This window comes from Saccopteryx bilineata, chromosome 2 (genome assembly GCF_036850765.1).
Source record: "Saccopteryx bilineata isolate mSacBil1 chromosome 2, mSacBil1_pri_phased_curated, whole genome shotgun sequence".
Lineage (NCBI taxonomy): Eukaryota > Metazoa > Chordata > Mammalia > Chiroptera > Emballonuridae > Saccopteryx > Saccopteryx bilineata.
The window spans coordinates 59968250-59985721 of NC_089491.1; the positions used below are offsets into that span (position 1 = coordinate 59968250).

The 17472-nt window shown below is 41.2% G+C and overlaps 1 protein-coding gene across 1 annotated transcript in view; it reads right to left on the reverse strand.

Moving 5' to 3' along the window:
• PGM5 (phosphoglucomutase 5) overlaps positions 1–15764 on the reverse strand; it is a 176265-nt gene extending 160501 nt beyond the window's left edge. Inside the window, exon 1 of the mRNA XM_066257150.1 lies at positions 14925–15764. Within this exon, the coding sequence (XP_066113247.1) occupies positions 14925–15185 (261 nt within the window). The 5' untranslated portion in view covers positions 15186–15764. The remainder of the gene's footprint in view (positions 1–14924) is intronic.
• Between the last annotated feature and the right edge of the window lie 1708 nt (positions 15765–17472).

Consider the following 17472-nt stretch of genomic DNA (forward strand, 5'->3'; position numbering starts at 1 on the left):
GAGTCTGTCTGCCTCCCCGTTTCCAGCTTCAGAAAAATGAAAAAGAAAGAAAGAAAAAGTACTCAACTTGAAGTTCAAAGATCTAGATATGAGTCTTGGTTCACCCCTGATCTAAGGCAAAATTACCTCACTCCTCTGAAGCTTGCTATCTTCATCTTCAAATCCAAGAGGGTGTAGGGTTGTGAAAACTCACTTAAGATTAGATTATATGAAGGGAAACTCTTTGTAAAACTATATGACATAAAGTATGTTGTTGCCTTTCCCAAATCTCATCTCCATCCTGCAGCATTTAAAATGAATTTTGGACAGCAGATTATTCCTTAAACTGCTACTACATTTTCTGAAATGTCCTAGAAATACTACCCTCCAGCAATGTCGCAGACAGCTACCTTGCAAGGAAAAGAGGATCTACTTACATAATTGGCTCTGGGTTTGTTTACAGCATTAGAACAGGCAACATCTGACTTTTATTCCTGAGTGAAACTCAGGTCCAATTCATGGCATTCTGCTGCAGCCTTGCTGACCCTCCCAAAGGGGACACTGGAGGAATCACCACTCCCACACCATGTGGTCTGTCTTCGGCAAGAAGAAGGGAAACCCCACACCTAACCCTCCAGAAGGTGCACTAACGCCCCCTGAGGCTTTACTACCACTGAGGAACATGTCCTTCTGCTCCCACTAGGAAAGGTGGGGCAAAGAGGTCCTAGTCCACTGTCACACACACACACAGAAGACATGGAGATGCAGATCCCAGGACCCACAGGTAGCCATGTGAACACTGTCACACAGGTGCTTGCAGACACATATGTGAGGCACAAACTTTCCCAGACACATTGATACATAGACACAGCATGAACTTGTTCCTACCCAGTCATGACTTCTAAAGTATTAGAGAAGGGAGGACTTAGCAGAAAGCGGTGTGCAATCACCACCCTTCCTATGGTGCGATTACTTATGATCTCTCTGTGTCTGTCCTTCTACCTTGATGCCAGCCCTTCTGCCAACCCTTAAACCTCACCTAGATTATACCATTATTTGTCCCACCCATGAGTGGGCATAGCAGGTGCTGGTGGAATCAATATACCCTCTATAGGCCATAGATCAGTGTCCTGAGAAAAAGAACATTTTACTAAAAACTGTCTACCAGTACCTCCACTTCTTTATACCAGTCTCATATATAACTAATTTTGTTAATGATTTTATTTCCAAAGGTTCCTTCTTTTCAGAATGCTACCAACTGCTCTTCTAAATTAGATTTAGTATGAGTTCAGTTTTTAATTAGTTCAAATTAAAATCCTAGAGAGAAGCAATGTACAATTTAAACCCACAGGTTAGAATCCCAGAGTAGATGCAGAATTCTGACTCTAACTGAGTTTTTCCTGGTCCTGGCTGGTTGGATCAGTGGTAGAGTGTTGCCCCAGCATGTAGATGTCCTGGGTTCAATTCCCGGTCATTGCACAGAGGAGAAGAACCCATCTGTTTCTTCACCCCTCCTTCTCTCGCTTCTCTCTCTGTCTGTCTGTCTGTCTCTCTCTCTCTCTCTCCCTCCCTTCCTCCTGCAGCCATGGCTCAATTGGAACAAGTTGGCCCCAGGAGCTGAAGATGCCTCCATGGCCTCTGCCTCAAGTGCTAAGAAGAATTTGGTTGCTGAGCAATGGAGTAATGCCCCAGATGGGTATAGCATCACCCCTTAGTGGGCTTGCTGGGTGGATCCTGGTTGGGGGTGCATATGAGAGTCTGTCTCTCTGCCTCCCCTCCTCTCACTGAAATTTTTTTTAAAAAAATGAGTTTTCCCCAATCATGTAACACTAAAGAAAGGAGGAAGGATTGTTTTCATGTGTGAACTCCCTTAAATAAGACTTCCCCTTGATGATTTCCTTTTAGATTTATATATATCATTTAAAAAAAAAAAAACAATCTCAAAGAGAGAGAAGAAAAAGTAAGCATGACATTCCTCAACGTCTTCCATTCACTGTGTCATATCCCTGTAATTCCCAAAGTGAATCAGAGAGAGTGAAGAGAGCAGTAAACAGAAACTTCCTTGATGGGACACAGAATGTTGGACAGGACCACACAGCCACTGCCACGTCCATCTACGAAGTGCATGGAAAGCCGTGCACACAAAAATGCCTGTTTCCTGTCTTCTCAGTTCAACAAAAAACAAAATCCACAAAGGCTGTCCAGAGCCAAGCTGCCACGGATGGCAGGGCTTCAGCCTTCCAGTCCCAGCTGTCAGAGAGGAGGCCCAGACCTTAAGCAGGCTGCACATGAGTAAGCAGGTGATGGCTAAGTGGAATTTCAAGAAATAACAAACTCAAGACGTGGATGCGGTTAGCCAAACACCAAGGGACTTCTCCAGTTGCTCATGGATAATTATGCAGTTACATGCTTTGTTACACGGAGACCAGATGGGAGCCACCGAGTTCATACTCAGCTCCCTTTACACACACACTCAGGGGCTAAAAGCAAGAGATGAGAGTCCATTAGAACCAAACCAAGACGAATTTCACATTCAATCCTTAATACCTGAACAAGTTTGGCAAATTCACAGACATCTAGAAGTTTGGCCCAAGTTCTGTTCCTCAATCAGCCCAAGTTCTCAAGATCTCATTTGAAAGAATCAGGCCATCTAGCTTTCCTCAAATGCAAAATAAGGGTGGTGGAATTAGGCCTCGGGTTCCTCCTAGTAATAAGGTAATTCAGTGCTTGAAAAATGCTGTATTCCTTAACTTAAGGAACAGGGCCTGGCTCACTAAAACAAGAAAGGGCCCTGTTTGCTGCCATTTCATGAGGTAACTGTTGAGAAAAGAGCTGTGTTAGGCTTGCTCGCTTGCACTTGGCATGATTAGTGCACGGACTTGTGGCAGAGCCACCTGTGTATAACCTGTGTAAGGCAATGGGTGCTTGCCTTCAGCGTGGATTGCTTGCTCACCACTGCAAGGGGCCATTTTCCTGTTTGTTGGCCTGCCACTGCAAGAGATGGTTTTGCTGCTCTTTGCTTACTAGCTGCTGCCGCCATGGAAGTGGTTTTCCCCTGCCTGTGTGCTTGCCCGGCCGGCCACCGACTGAGACTAGAATAATGGAAAGGACCAACGTTTTCCTGCTCTGCGGTCCCTCTACCGTCTGCCGGAATCCAAAGTGAACCTGCCTGGCCATGGCCACCGGCGGCGTTACAGTGACCAACCCAAGTGGGTAGCAGGATGAAAACCATTGGATCTGCCTGGATCAAGGAGGCAGAATTGAGCATCCTGAGATAAACTGGAGATTTTGGTATCCAGTGGGAAAGGATGCAAAAACTGACTTTGCCTCCTACCAGTTATGTGACTTTGAACAAGACCCTGAACCCCTTTGTATCTTGGTTTTGTTATCTAAAAGATCTAAACAATCATATAATGGAAGATGAAGCCAACCTCCAGTTCAGTGTCGGGCAACCAGTAAACTCTCAATACCTTCCACTTGCGCTCCTTGCTTGTGTCATTTCTTAATTCTTAATTATCAATTTCTTAATTCATAGTTATTAAGTGAATTTGTTATTGTTTTACTAACCTGCAATGGTTTTCTAATTACAAAAACATGTATTTGCATGTCCCTATTTTGAACATTTAGGAAGTACAAAAAGCAAGAGGAAAATAAAAGTCATCTGTCAACCTAAAAGTCATCTGTCAACCTAAAAATGAGCACTGTTAATATTTCTGTGTGCACCCTCTGTCTTTTGTCTGTTTTGGGATCTCTTTCTCTCTCTCTCTCTCCCCTTATGTCTCTCCCTTTCATTTACATATTTATATTCTTTTCCAAAAAAAATTTTTTTGAGTGGTCTACATCTTTCACTTAATATAACTAGCTCTTCCTCAAAGTCTGACTTTCCGTTATTAAGTCTTCTTCACCATCATTTTAGTGGCTGTATAGTCTTCCATTATTTAGACTTACTATCCTTTCTTGACCAATAAAAAAATGTCCTTTCACTTAAAGTTTTTCTATGTGAAACTAAAATAATGTTTGAGGACCAAACATACTGTGAATAAATCAAACTGAATATGTAGCCTGCCAGTAACTAAAGTTTAAATTGATTGTTAACATGCCTGTGTGACTATAATGTCTTCTTTCTTCTGTAACCACCAAAACTGCTCACTAAAAACTACTGGATGCCATGATAAGGAGGGACAGGGCCATGTCTGTTTACTTGTCTTGACCTGGATCTCCTGTCATTGCCCCATCTCTGCCCTGATTTGCACTGTCCACTGGCATATACTATGCTGACCTGCTAAGTTACCCATATTGTTGAGCTCACTGCAGAAAGCTGTCCTTGCAAAATAGATTTCTGCCTAGGACAGTAGGATTTCTACTGCTTGTATTTCTTAATATTGGCCCATCCAATTCCAGCGCAAATTCTATTTATTACCATAGAAACATAGATCATTTGGGAACATTTAGTAACCTCCTTCAATTCTATGCAGACTTCAAACACGTCTGACATCTGGGATTCTGTTCTATCTTCCTCTTGAATATATCCAGGGAAGAAGATATATCTCTTTGCGGGGATGAGGGTTGTCCTATGCACATGTGCACACACACATGCTACTTGACTACTTAGGTTCTTAAGAATACTTTATACCTGGTACCTTTATAGATAGACAGAAATTTTATAATACAGCAAGCAGGTCCTGGAATAACATCATTTTGTTCAACATCACTTCATTATAACATAGATGAGACACTATAAGAACTTAACTCTTATTTATATCAATTAGCCTATGTTAAAATTGGTTTCATTATATGTAGTTTCACTTAAAGTCACAGAACCTATTGAGGATGATAAGTGAGGACTTATTGTATAATGACTGTGTGTGTGTGTGTGTGTGTGTGTGTGTGTGTATATATATATATTCCCAAAACAGAAACTCAGTATCTCTGTCACCTCTGTAGATAGAATATGTATTTATATATTCCAGAAAAAGAAAAAGAAAAGGAAAAAAAAAGAAAAAACCTCAGCCTCGTTATAGCTATCTGTTTTTCTGTAAGTAGTTGTCACATCCATTAAAATACATTTATATGAATCTTTAAATAAATTCCATCAAACCACTTTCTGTCTGGGAAATAATTACTGCTAAGTGCCCCCACCCCCTATAGTATGCTGCAGTGAGTGAATAAAGACCTCTGGCTATCATAGATTTACAACTCAGCATAATCAAGCCATTTACTGTTATTTATGACAGCAAAGCTGGGTCTTCTGTATTATATTCCACACTAGCATCTGTCACTTTACATTTGGGAGCTCCTATTCTGAAAAAGATTATGCCTCCTCACTAAACATTCAGCAGGCCACAGGAACAGACACCCTGACAAAGAGCCTGACAAAATACTTGAAAGCATCACTAGCTTCTGCAGCTGTGCATTTTCAGACAACTCAGCAGATTAGCATGGAGTCTCTTAGCCTCTGCTTGGTCTGTTCCCCCCAGTGATCGCTCACATGGCCCAGTCCATTAGGTTTGAAAATCCTCCTGAAATGAGCAGATTAAGATCTGGCCTCAGGAAGTGGCAGTGGAGTGTCTGGGGTGAATGGGTGCGGGTGAGGGCTGCTGTTAATACAGCCTGAGCCTCAGAAAGGTTTACGGTGAAGCATGGCACTGACCCAGCTAATTCATAACAGGAAATAATGCACAGACCATGCTAAAGAAAAATCCTTTATGTTGAGTTAAAAATCTGGGCCAGAGCAGCTGTTGCCGCCTCAAGTACCATGGCAGTGAGTGTGTGTGTGTGTGTGTGTGTGTGTGTGTGTGTGTGAATAGTGCTGGGAGTGGGGAGAGGTCATGACTTCAGTAGTTATCACCCAAGCCTTAGACAGCAGCATGGAGGAATAGGGAAAGTCAAGAGGAAGCCTTACCAAAGCAAATGTGATCACCACATCAACAGGCACCTTCTCATCAGTAAAGCTCCTGAAACCAAAAGCCCATATCCCATGCCCATTAATTTTTTTTTTAAGTGAGAGGAGGGGAGGCAGAGACAGGTTCTCACATGCTCCCTGACCTAGACCCACCCAGCATGCCCACTAGGGAGCAATGCTCTGCCCATCTGGGGCCCTTGCTGTGTTGCAACCGGAGCCATTTTTTAGCTCCTGAGGCAGAGGCCATGGAGCCATTCTCAGTGACTGGGGCCAACTTGCTCTAATTGAGCCTTGGCTGTGGGAGGGGAGAAGACAGAGAGAGAGAGAGAGAGAGAGAGAGAGAGAGAGAAGTGAGAGGGGGAGGGGTGAAGAAGCAGATGGACACTTCTCCTATGTGCCCTGACCAGGAATCAAACCAGGACTTATACACACCAGGCCAATGCTCTACCATTGAGCCAACTGGCCAGGGCCCATGCCCTTTTATTTTAATGAGAAAAATAGTTTGGTAATAATTGTTACATGAATAAGTAAAATAATTTATAATAATTCATCACCACCTTCAATCCTCCCAACTACTCTGGAAGATATCGGGGTGGGGGGGGCAAGTATTATTACTTTGCCTATATTTATAAATGAGGAAACAAACCCAGGAAGGCAAAGTGACTTCACAGCCATACAAGTTACAAGTGGTAGTACCATGATTCAGATCCAGAGCTGCTTCTTTTTTCTTCATTATTCTTTATGGATGTGTTTAACTATGACAGCAATGCATATACATATATGATTAGTTCATAAAGAGAAGTGTATGAAGTAAAAAGAGGAAGGATTCTCCTTCCCCCACCATTCACACCCACTGATCCCAGATATGTTTACTGTTAACTGTTTTAGAGTGTGTTCTCCCAACCTTATTTTCTATGCCTAAATTATATATACAAAAGTGGGATCATGGTACACGTGAAACTCTATTAATTACTTTGTTTCACTTAACAAACTATCATTCACATCTTTCTTATGTCACAAGTAGATCCACCTCCTAGTTTATGAATCTCAATTCCCCCATAGTGAGGTTGTATCATAAATTACATAGCTGTTCTCTACTGTTGAATGTATAGATTGTTCCTAAGTTTTTCTATAGCAAAAGGCTGCAGTGAGTATTTGTGTACACAGACATTTGCATATTTGTACTAGGAAAATCTACAGGATAGAGTCGTAGATTAAGGGAGTCCTGGATTATTGAAAAATAACTATTAATTTAAATATATATATATATATATTGCCAAATTACCTCAACAAAAAGTTGTATCAATTTAACTTCCACCAGCAGAGTACAAACACTACAATTTTCCACACCCACATCAACTTTAAGTATTTATTATTTTCTTTCTAATTAATGGGTTGCTTCTATTCCTATATCTTTGGTTATTAATGAGGTTGATCACCTTTTCATGTGTTTCTTGTTGTTGATAATATTTCTTTTGAATTGTTTGACTTTTCTTATTAGAAAAAATTTTCATATAGTGTTGATACTAACCATTTGTTGTAAGATTCTCCCAGTATTTTATAGAGTCTTTTGTCAAATGAGATTAATTTTGGTCTTTATGATTTCAAATTCTTTTCTCTTTCCATTTGAAATTCCTACATGCAAAACTAGATAGCCCAGCTGTAAAACAGGACTCTTATTAGAGGAAAACAAAATACTATTTTAACTTAATATTATATTTGTACAAAGCACTTATTAGTAGAGACTTAGAGAGGAAAAGAAAAAACTTAAGTGACTTTACACCAAAAAAAAAAAATCTTTGGGGATTGAATGTTCCTGAAACTTTTCTCTTCGTTTAAATACAGTCTTTTGTCCAAAATTTGATGTCACTAAAATGTAAGAGATGAAAGATATTTAAGAACTCAGAAAATAGGATTTTAACAAGTCTTGTGTATATATTCTAAATATCCTTTTATTCATAACTAATGTGAATCAAGTCAGATAAAAGAATCTAAAACTTTCCCTTTGGCTATGCAAGTATAAACAGTTAAGGCACATTGGCCAAATCTTGAGCGTGTGCAATTAACTGTCAAGGCTATAAGCTAATGAAGAACACTGTATATAGCCAACCCTAGCTTTCTACCTTCAATATGAAAAGCCTTAGGAAATTTAGACCTTTTCCCCTTCTTATTATTCCCAAATAATCCTGTTCATGGTACTGTTGTCTAAAAGAAGAGTGGCCAAGGCCCAAAAGATGAGAGGTAAGGTTGGTGAAGCCGATATGTATGCTGAGATTCCTCAAAAATTGATTCCAGCTTCTATTCCTCAAGTCTATAGAGAAACTGGCTAACTTTAGAGTTCATAAAGGACTCAGAGAACAGATGTTTCATAGAAAATTCTTAGGGCAAGTTTCACACATACTGTTGCTGATGTGTGTCTGTCTTTTCAATAAACATTATTATGCTTTATTAGAAGATTTAATAAAGCAGATTAGTTAAAAATGCCATCTGGGTCTCTGGACACATTAAACAAAGCTTAAAATAACCCACTCCAGCAACTGGGAGGACCCAGCTGTTCTCAAAACTTCTCCCACTCCTTTTACTTCCCCACAAAAAAGAAAAAAAAAAGGAAATAAAGACTTGAAGCTAAAAGATTCAAGAATGAACTGTCCCAAATGGATAGATGGTTGGAACCAGACTCCCTAAACTTTGCTACTGCTCATAGAATAGGGTTCCCAATTCCACGAATCAGGGCTGGGGATTTGGGAAGGGAAACAAGATAGAATGATGGAAGACTCTTTAGGGCTTTCTAATGTATTACAAACCTTCCTAATGTCTGGGCCATAGGAGCTCATTCCATTCACCTATTCTGTAGTGAAAGCCAGTAAAAAACAGGGAGCAGTCACCACCCAGTTCTTTTTCCTTTCAAAAGGTAAGACCTGGAGTCAGCCCACCCCAGATTTCCACATCCATTCCAGGAAAAGAGCCTTATATCTTGAAGCACAGGTTTCCCTCTCTTCCTTCCTTTTTCTTCCTTCCCCACTTCCCACCTAACACCATATCCCACTGTGCTCCCCTTCCAAGCCCATGTTCCTTGTCTTGGGGTCCATACCAAAATTTGCCCATCAGAGAGTCTAATACATGCCAAGGCAAGTGTACTCTCATTCTTTGGAGCAACCTCCTTTTCATGGCCTGTTAGAATAAAATACAACCTGTGCAAGCAACTTAACTAGAAGGCACACCCAACTAGTTGCTGATCCAACTTTCCTCATGCCATTGCCCTTCAGCTTCCACCTCAAAAAGGTTTCACAAGATATTGAGAAGCCTGATAAGTCAGTGCCACAGTGGATAGAGTGTCAGACTGGGACTCAGAGGACCCAGGTTCAAAACTCCAAGGTCGCCAGCTTGAATGTGGGCTCATCTGATTTGAGCACAGCTCACCAGCTTGAACCCAAAGTCACTGGTTTGAGCAAGGGGTCACTCAGTCTTATTTAGCCCCCCCCCCGAGTCAAGGCACATAAGAGAAGGCAATCAATGAACAACTAAGGTGCCGCAACAAAGAACTGATGCCTCTTATCTTTCTCTCTTCCTGTCTGTCTGTCCCTGTCTGTCCCTCTCTCTATCTCTGTCACCAAAAAAAAAAAAAAAAAAGGTATTGAGAAGATCTTGAATTCTTAACTCAATAAAATTGTTGTTGTTATTGATCATTGCATGCCCAGTACTGTATGTGGCTAGTCAACACGTATATTTTCCCTTGACTAAAATGTGCTACAGAGATAAAAGTTGTTTGTAAAGGGGTCCACTGCATGGTTTATTTAAAACATTATTATTATCTGAGATGTATTTGGTTAACCTTAATAATAATCCATTATATTTCTTAGTGCTATGAATGTTACAACATGCTTTTCAATGTAGTGTTTCATCTGCTTCCCAGGATTATTCAGTGATGCTGTCATACTCAATTTATAGAAGAGGAAACAAATGGTTTCTAAGTATTTCAAGAGGCTAAAGCATTTTCCTTGCAACTTGTAAGGTAGAGCTAGGAAAACAAGGGGAGACTTCTGGATGCTTTTTCTGTCATACCTCATTGTCTCCTAGGCTATAGTCTGGTTTGTATTTGTCATGTTTGCTGACTTACCTTTATTTAACCTATAGTTGTTTTGACTGTAATAATTTGGCTCCATTAAACACACACAAATACACACACACTCACACATACACACATTTTAAATGCTAAGTTATAGAGCTGTACTGTCCAGTATAGTAGCTACTATCCAGTATGGCTATTTAAAGTTAAATTTTAATTAATTAATTTAAATATAAAATTCAGTTTTTCAGTAGCATTAGCTGCATTTCAGGTGTTCAGTAGTTATGTGTGGCTAGCAGACAGGTCAGTGCAGATTGCAGAATATTTCCACCACCGCAGAAAGTTTTAATGGACAGTGCTGATATACAATGTCATCTCCAGTTAGAAGACTTTAGAAAAAGTAAGAAAGACCTTGAGGCAGGCACAGTGCTGTCATTGTCCAGAAGTAAAGGTAGTTTGGGACTAAAAAAAAGATTATAACAAAGAGGAGAAAGAGAGAGAATGCTCTTAGTCAGATGGATCTACCCAGAGAAGGGCAAAGGTATTCTTGTAGCCACTATGTTGTCTTCAGCTTTTGAACTCTATAAGAGATTAGAATAAATTGATATATAAAGGATCTAAACCCTTGAGGAGGATCTGAAGCAGATGGAAATAGAAATACAATAAAAAATTAATTAGTTACAACCTAAGTTTAATCATAATTCATTTAAATGATATAATTTACTCTTTGTACTTAATAGTTATTTTTCTTTTTTAGTATGGCATCCTTTGTGTTTTCAAAAGGATCGAATTAAAATACTTCTGGGGATTTTTTTTTAGGTAAATTCACATAGCCACATAAAAATTATAAACATAGGTTAAAAGTATCTTTTCATTATTCACAAATTCATTCAAAAATTATATAAAAATCCAGGAGTCTATAGCAATATTAAAAAAAAAGCAAAACAAAATGAAATTTATGTATCACCAATGGAGGTGGCTATTTCATCAAATATTTACTATAAAAATTGGTAATTAAAAAAGAGAAATAAATATATACTCTGCTTTCCAGAGGGAACTCTATTATACAGTAACTGAAGAGCCCACTTGTGAGGAAACTGTCCAGTTAATACAAAATGCCAGCTAAAACATGGGGAAGGAATTAGAAAACTAGCAAATCATCATTTTGAAAAATTTACTGAAACAACTTACTCAAGCCAGGTTTATTAACGGATGCTAAAACAAATGGGTGAATGTTGATAAGGAACATATATTTATCTGGTACAAAGTTCACCCCACAGGCTACTTGCTGGTCCCAAAGAGGGAAGCTACAGGAAATCACCACCATACCCCTGTAATCATCTCAGCATCATCACGAATGATGGGACAACCAGAGATTATGTTCCCTAATGTGATGCAACATGAACATATACCATTGCCTATAAAATATTCATGCAAGAAAAAATGTTGATCCTGAATTCAATTAAGACTTTACAACTAATTTTTAGTTTGCCAAAAATAAACAAATAAGACATGAATATAGTGAAAAGTTAAAAGACACCATCAAGAAATAATCAGAGGCTCTAGCTGGTTGGCTTAGTGGATTGAGCATCTACCCACGAGTGGACGTCCTGATTCAGTTCCCAGTCAGGGCACAACTGAGAAGCAAACATCTGCTTCTCTCCCCTTCCTCTCCCCCTTCTCTCTCCCTCTTCCCCTCCTGCAGCCAGTGACTCCATTGGTTCAAGTGTCAGCCCCAGGCACTATGGATAGTTTGGATGATTCTAGCATTGGCCCCAGATGAGGATTGCCAGGTAGATTCCAGTCAGTGGGCATATGGAATTCTGTCTCACTATCTCCCCTCCTTTCACTTAAAAGAGAAAAGAAAAGAAAAGAAAAAACAGAAAGAAAGAATCAGAAAATTCTACCTGACCTGTGGTGGTGCAGTGGATAAAGTGCTGACCTAGAATGCTAAGGTTGCTGGTTCGAAACCCTGGGCTTGCCGGGTTAAGCCATATATGAGAAGCAACTATGAAAAAACTAGGAGTTGACACTTTCTACTCCTCCCTCCCTTCTCTCTCTCTTTCTCTTCTTCCTCTAAAATCAATAAATAAAATCTTAAAAAAAAAAAAAGAATCAGAAAATTTCAGAAAAGGGGGTGGGGAAGGGGAGACATTCTATAGGACAATTGACTGACCTAGTCTCTCTAACAGGTTAATTTCATTAACAAAATAAAAATAAAGAGGGAGGTACCTTCTAGTTTAAGAGAGATTTGAGACAAATAACCCAATGCAATGTGTGTCCCTTAATTACAAGAAACCAGTTTGAACAAACCATCTATAAAAACATTTCAGAATAGTGGAAATTTGAATGTGGGTTGGGTAATAAATGATACAAAGAAACAATTTTTTATTTTGTCTGGGATAATAATGATAGTGGAACTGTCAAAGAAAATGTTCTTATTTTTTAGAGATCTGTACATACTAAAGAATTTAGAGATAAAATGTTTTCTTTAATATACTTTAAAATATTTTAGTCCTCAAAAGAGATGAAATAAGTATAGAAAAATGTTAACAATTTAGGGTATGGGCATATGAATGTGATTAATTTATTCTCTCTATTTTTCTGAAAGTTTGAAAAGTTCACAATTTTATAATAAAAATATTTAAATTCCAAATTGTGCAGGTATGTATCTGAGAGTCTGTTTCAAACTTTATGAGATAGTAAAACATTGGTAATGTAGTTTATCATTTTATATATTTCAAACTTTTGTTCTCCTCCAGTAATTACATAATCAAAGAACTATAGTTTTTAGAGAAATTTTTTTTGTAAAATTACTGTTTAATGTCAACATGAAGATTTTTCAGATAGAGAGAATGTGCCCACCCAGTCAGATTCCAGTCATGTCAAAAAAAAAAAAAAAAAAAAAGGAAATTCTATTTTTCCACTATTTTCTAGCCTGCTTATTGAATATTTAATAAGAAATTTTAAAAAAGGACAAAATGCTTTAATCAAAGTTCATCATTCCTGAATATAACTTAACAGTCCAAATCAGGAGATAAGTGCATTCCCATCAATGTGCAGTTACTCAAAACCAGTTTTGCTTACAGTTATCCAAATCAGTTTCCCCGGTAAGTCAATCTTCTGATGATTCACTTTGCTTTAGCAAAAGTCCCCAAGGTTTAAATGAAATGAGAAAAAGATTGATTAAAATTGGCTTTCTGAAATTTTGATAAATGTCCACCATCTCTTCTCCCATGCTCACCATCTTAGAAGTAGTACTTTCAGGTTATTTAAGAAATGGTACTTCTATGTGGGTTTTAATTTGTCATTTTGCTCCTTATAACCAATGCTAGGTTAAATTTGACTCTATTTTAAGCATATGTTAACATATGCTAACTATCTGCTAAAATAAACTCTGCTCAAAGTTAATAGAATGTGTTTATCAGAGAAGACCCATTGAAGTAAGAGGATGAAGAGTCCTTACAGCAAAGTGTGCCAAGAAATTAGAAAGCAGAATAATAATTTGTCCATCATATCAACAACTGTAGCTTCAAAAATATCCTGACCCTCAATAAATAGAGGACAGGCTATGTTTCTCTCACTCCCTGGAAAAACTGGCCCAGGAAGGAATTACAAAAGCTGCCACAGCTCTCCCAAGGCTCATTATTCTCCATCCTTCCGCGGGAACAGCTTTGTCAGACAAGAGTAAAATATTGTTTGTCAACCTCTCTCCAATTCCTGATTCGAGCCAATTTTCACCAGTCCCGAGTGAGAGCCAGAGAGAAACACACGTCTTGTACCTCCAGCAGCAGCATCTGCTGGGGTTAGAGATCACAATTCCACAACTCAGCTCACCCCTCGGCCCTGTTTCTACCAACTGATTTTGGTAAAATCTTCTTTCCCCATCCCTGAAACATTGAGAAGGGGGAATTATAGTTGACAAACATAAAACATGGACAACCCCCAAACTTTAACGTGTGTGCATACATGCGCATGCACACGCACACATGCACACACACACACACACACATACACACAATGATGGGGTAGAAATGGAAAGTGTTGGGAAAAGGAAGGAGGAAATCCAATTGCCAAATAATTGTTTGGTTTCATTTTTTTAAATGTTCACATTCATTTATACATCTGCAGAGAATTCACTTAAAGAAAGGTTCTATGTGTGTGGGTCTGACTGCATTAACAAAGCTGAAATTACTCTTTAAGACAATGCTTCTTGCGGAGAATTCAGAGATCCCTGAAGTTAGCTGTCCCTCTTGTCAAAGTCCTTGAGAGGCCCCTGGATTTGAAAAGGAGGAAACAGGGGTGTGGGGATTTATCCAAAGGTTCTTCTGGTAGAAAGGAGGGGAAAGAGGGAAAGGGGAAAAAACCAAACCAAAGTCTGAGAATTCAGATTGCAAAAGAAGGCTGCAGAGGTCGTGGGAGGCTGGAGAGGATGAATGGCAACGGGAGAAGAAGTATGAAAAGTTGTCAAACACCAAAGGGCATGTTGGAGAGCAGTTGGGAATTGCTTTTTAAAAGGCATTGCAAATCTCATTTTAGACCATTTAAAGACATGTCTCCAGGGAACGGAGCCCAGGCTGCATAGCATCAAATTGATCCCTACCCCATTCCTACCCGAATGAAATTCATCGTGAAATAATTCTGGGCTTCATGAACCAACAATATTAGTAACCTTCACGGTTTACACTCGCCCAATACGTCAGGGATCGACACTGCTGCGTGTCCTGAGACAACAGTACTGTTAAATTTGGCAGAGCCAAACTTTAGGGTGGAAGAAGATGACTGCAAATAGAACAATGTCCGGGTTGCACCAGGAAGGCTGCGACGGCTGGACACTGGAGAAGGAGGACCTGGGAGAGCAACCCAGCCGGGGTGGGCCCCCCGGGCCAGCGGTGACTGGCAGGCAGGCGGGGGCAAGGGCGCAAAGAAGGGAGGGCGGCGGCGCAGCGGGAAGCACAGGGCGGCCAGGTAACTCACCCCGTTGGCCGCAGCCATCTGCACCACGATCTCCGTAGCGGTCCTGCTGAAGTACCTGCCGTCGCTGCCCACCACCATGGTGCAGCCCTGGCGATCCCGCAGGTCGATGGACGACAGCACGCTCTGGATGAAGTTAGGCAGGTAGTTACGCTGGCCCTCGAAAAGACCGGTGGGCCGCCGCAGCCCCCCGCCGCCGGTGGGCCGCTGGTCCTCATAGGGTGCCGTGGGCACTGTCAGCACTGGGATGGGGCTTCCTTCCATGGCGCCTCTTCGCCGGGCCCGCCTGCTGCCGCTCCCGGGAGCCGGAGGGAATCTGCAGCCCGTCGGGGCCCCCCACCGGCCTGGCTACGCGCCCGAACTCCGCCTTGCGCCCCGGCCCGCTTCCCAGCCGGCCTGCGCCCTGCGCCCTCCCGCGGCACCGACCGGTGGATCCTCCCTCTCCAGGCGGCCCCTTGCTGCCCCAGCAAAGTTTGGCCTCTACCTTCCAACACAGTGTTCTCCCGCCCAAATTCCTTTCCAGCCGGATCGCCCTAGGGGCGCGCAGTTTCTTCGCCCGGCTGGATTCACTTTCGGGGTGTCGTCCCCAAAACCCGTCCCCAGTGCCCGCTACCCCGACCCAAGACGGCTCCTCCTCTTGCGCCTGGCCCAAGCTTTCCCCAGCAATCGGCTGTCTCCGGGGCCCACCCTCCGCTAGAAAATAGTCTGGAGGTGGTGAGAGCTAGTTGAGACCTGGAGCAGGGTTTGGGATCCTCTCCAGCACCCCAGTCCCTTTTCCCTTTCACCGGCAACCCCGTCTCCCGGTCTCTCGGGGAGTGAGCAGTTTACACGCACAAGTTTAAATTTCTCTCTTAAACAAGGACGAGGGAGGGAGTTGGGAGGGAGCTGAAACTTTTGCCATCAGCAACAGCCCCAGCCAAAAATAACCCTGGAAAGGCGAGCTGAGAATTGTTATCTTCTGCCAACGCTGAAATTGGAGGCTGGGTGCTGTGTGTGTGTCTCTGTGTATATACCCACCCTCCACCAACGACCATTTGTTGCAGGGAATCACATACTGTCAGGCCCTTCAGTCCAGCAGGACCCGCCCAGTCATCCACAATCCCCAGGCTATCTACAGCCAGCCCATATTTCAGTACTGAAACTTTTCTTCTTGTGGTGGTTGCAAGAGCAGCAACACAGACCCACATTATTCTTCGTGCCCTTCCTATACCACCACACCCGCCCCAGCCCAGCGTGTGCTTAGAAATAGGTTTATCTCACACTGTATTTGCCCATACTTCTGAGCTCTTACTGGAATTACTCACTTTCAACAGGAGGAGGGTAAACGCCCTTTTAAATATCCTATCAGAAATGAATGAACAAACTCAAATTAAACAAGGACAGGGTACCTGGAACCGTGTTAGGTCCTTTCCATGCATTCTCCCACTCTGCAGGGGCTAAAGATGATCTGCCTTGTGTCCTTAAAGCTCACCTAAAATCCAAAACCAAGAAATACCCCGTAGAAAATAGGAGTGAAGAGAGAATGAACCAGAAAGATAAAAACGCAAGAGCCTATTCCCCTGAATTTGTAGTTGAGAGTACCTTGGCTTAGGACCAAATAAAACCTCAACACTTCTAAAGATCTGTGTGTATCTCTATGGTGTGGGTATCTTTTAATCACTTTTTAATAACATTTCATTTTGCAAAGAAGGACAACATCAATCCCAGAAGAAAAGAGAGCAGTAAGTCTTTAACTCTGGCAAGGACACAGCCCTTAAGCTTAGAGATGCCCAAAAGACCATCAGGACTTCATCTCTCCGCTTTCAGCACCTGCCTATCTCTTGATTTTTGCCCTCATTCTGTCCTGTGAAAGTCCAGCTCCTTTCACAAGACGAAAGACAAGTCAGGTACATCTCAGACAAAGTTTTACAGTTTTACCAGCCAAGAGGAAAGCCTCTTCCTTTGCTTCTAATCCCAAAATTCCCAAAGACTCTGGCCCAGCTCAAAGCAATGTGCCCAGCTACTATATATTACCAGAACCCCATGGTGAAAGGGAAAACACTTCCTCAGAGAGAGGAGAAACGGATGACCAAATCACAATTGCTCACCACATACTTCAACTGTCACTGATCAAACTTTTGAAAATCTTTTTTTCCTCTGAATTCACCTAGCATTTTGTATCATTCACAAGGAATGTTTCACATGTTGCTATACCTTTCTATGTATATCTTCTCTCCACTACCAGTATGTGACCTTGGAATAATCCCTTAACTTCTCCTCACTTAATGTCCTCACTGTGAAACCGGCAGTATTATAATCCCATTGTCTTTAGTACAATGCCTGACAAATGTTAGACATTTATATTATTGCCATCAATGTTGTATTTACAATTATTAATGTATAACAAGAACTACAGTTTGTTTGTTTGTTCGTTTTGTTGGGGTTTTTTGTTTTGTTTTGTTTTGTTTTTTTGTATTTTTCTGAAGCTGGAAACAGGGAGAGATAGTCAGACAGACTCTCGCATGCGCCCGACCAGGATCCACCCGGCACGCCCACCAGGGGTGACGCTCTG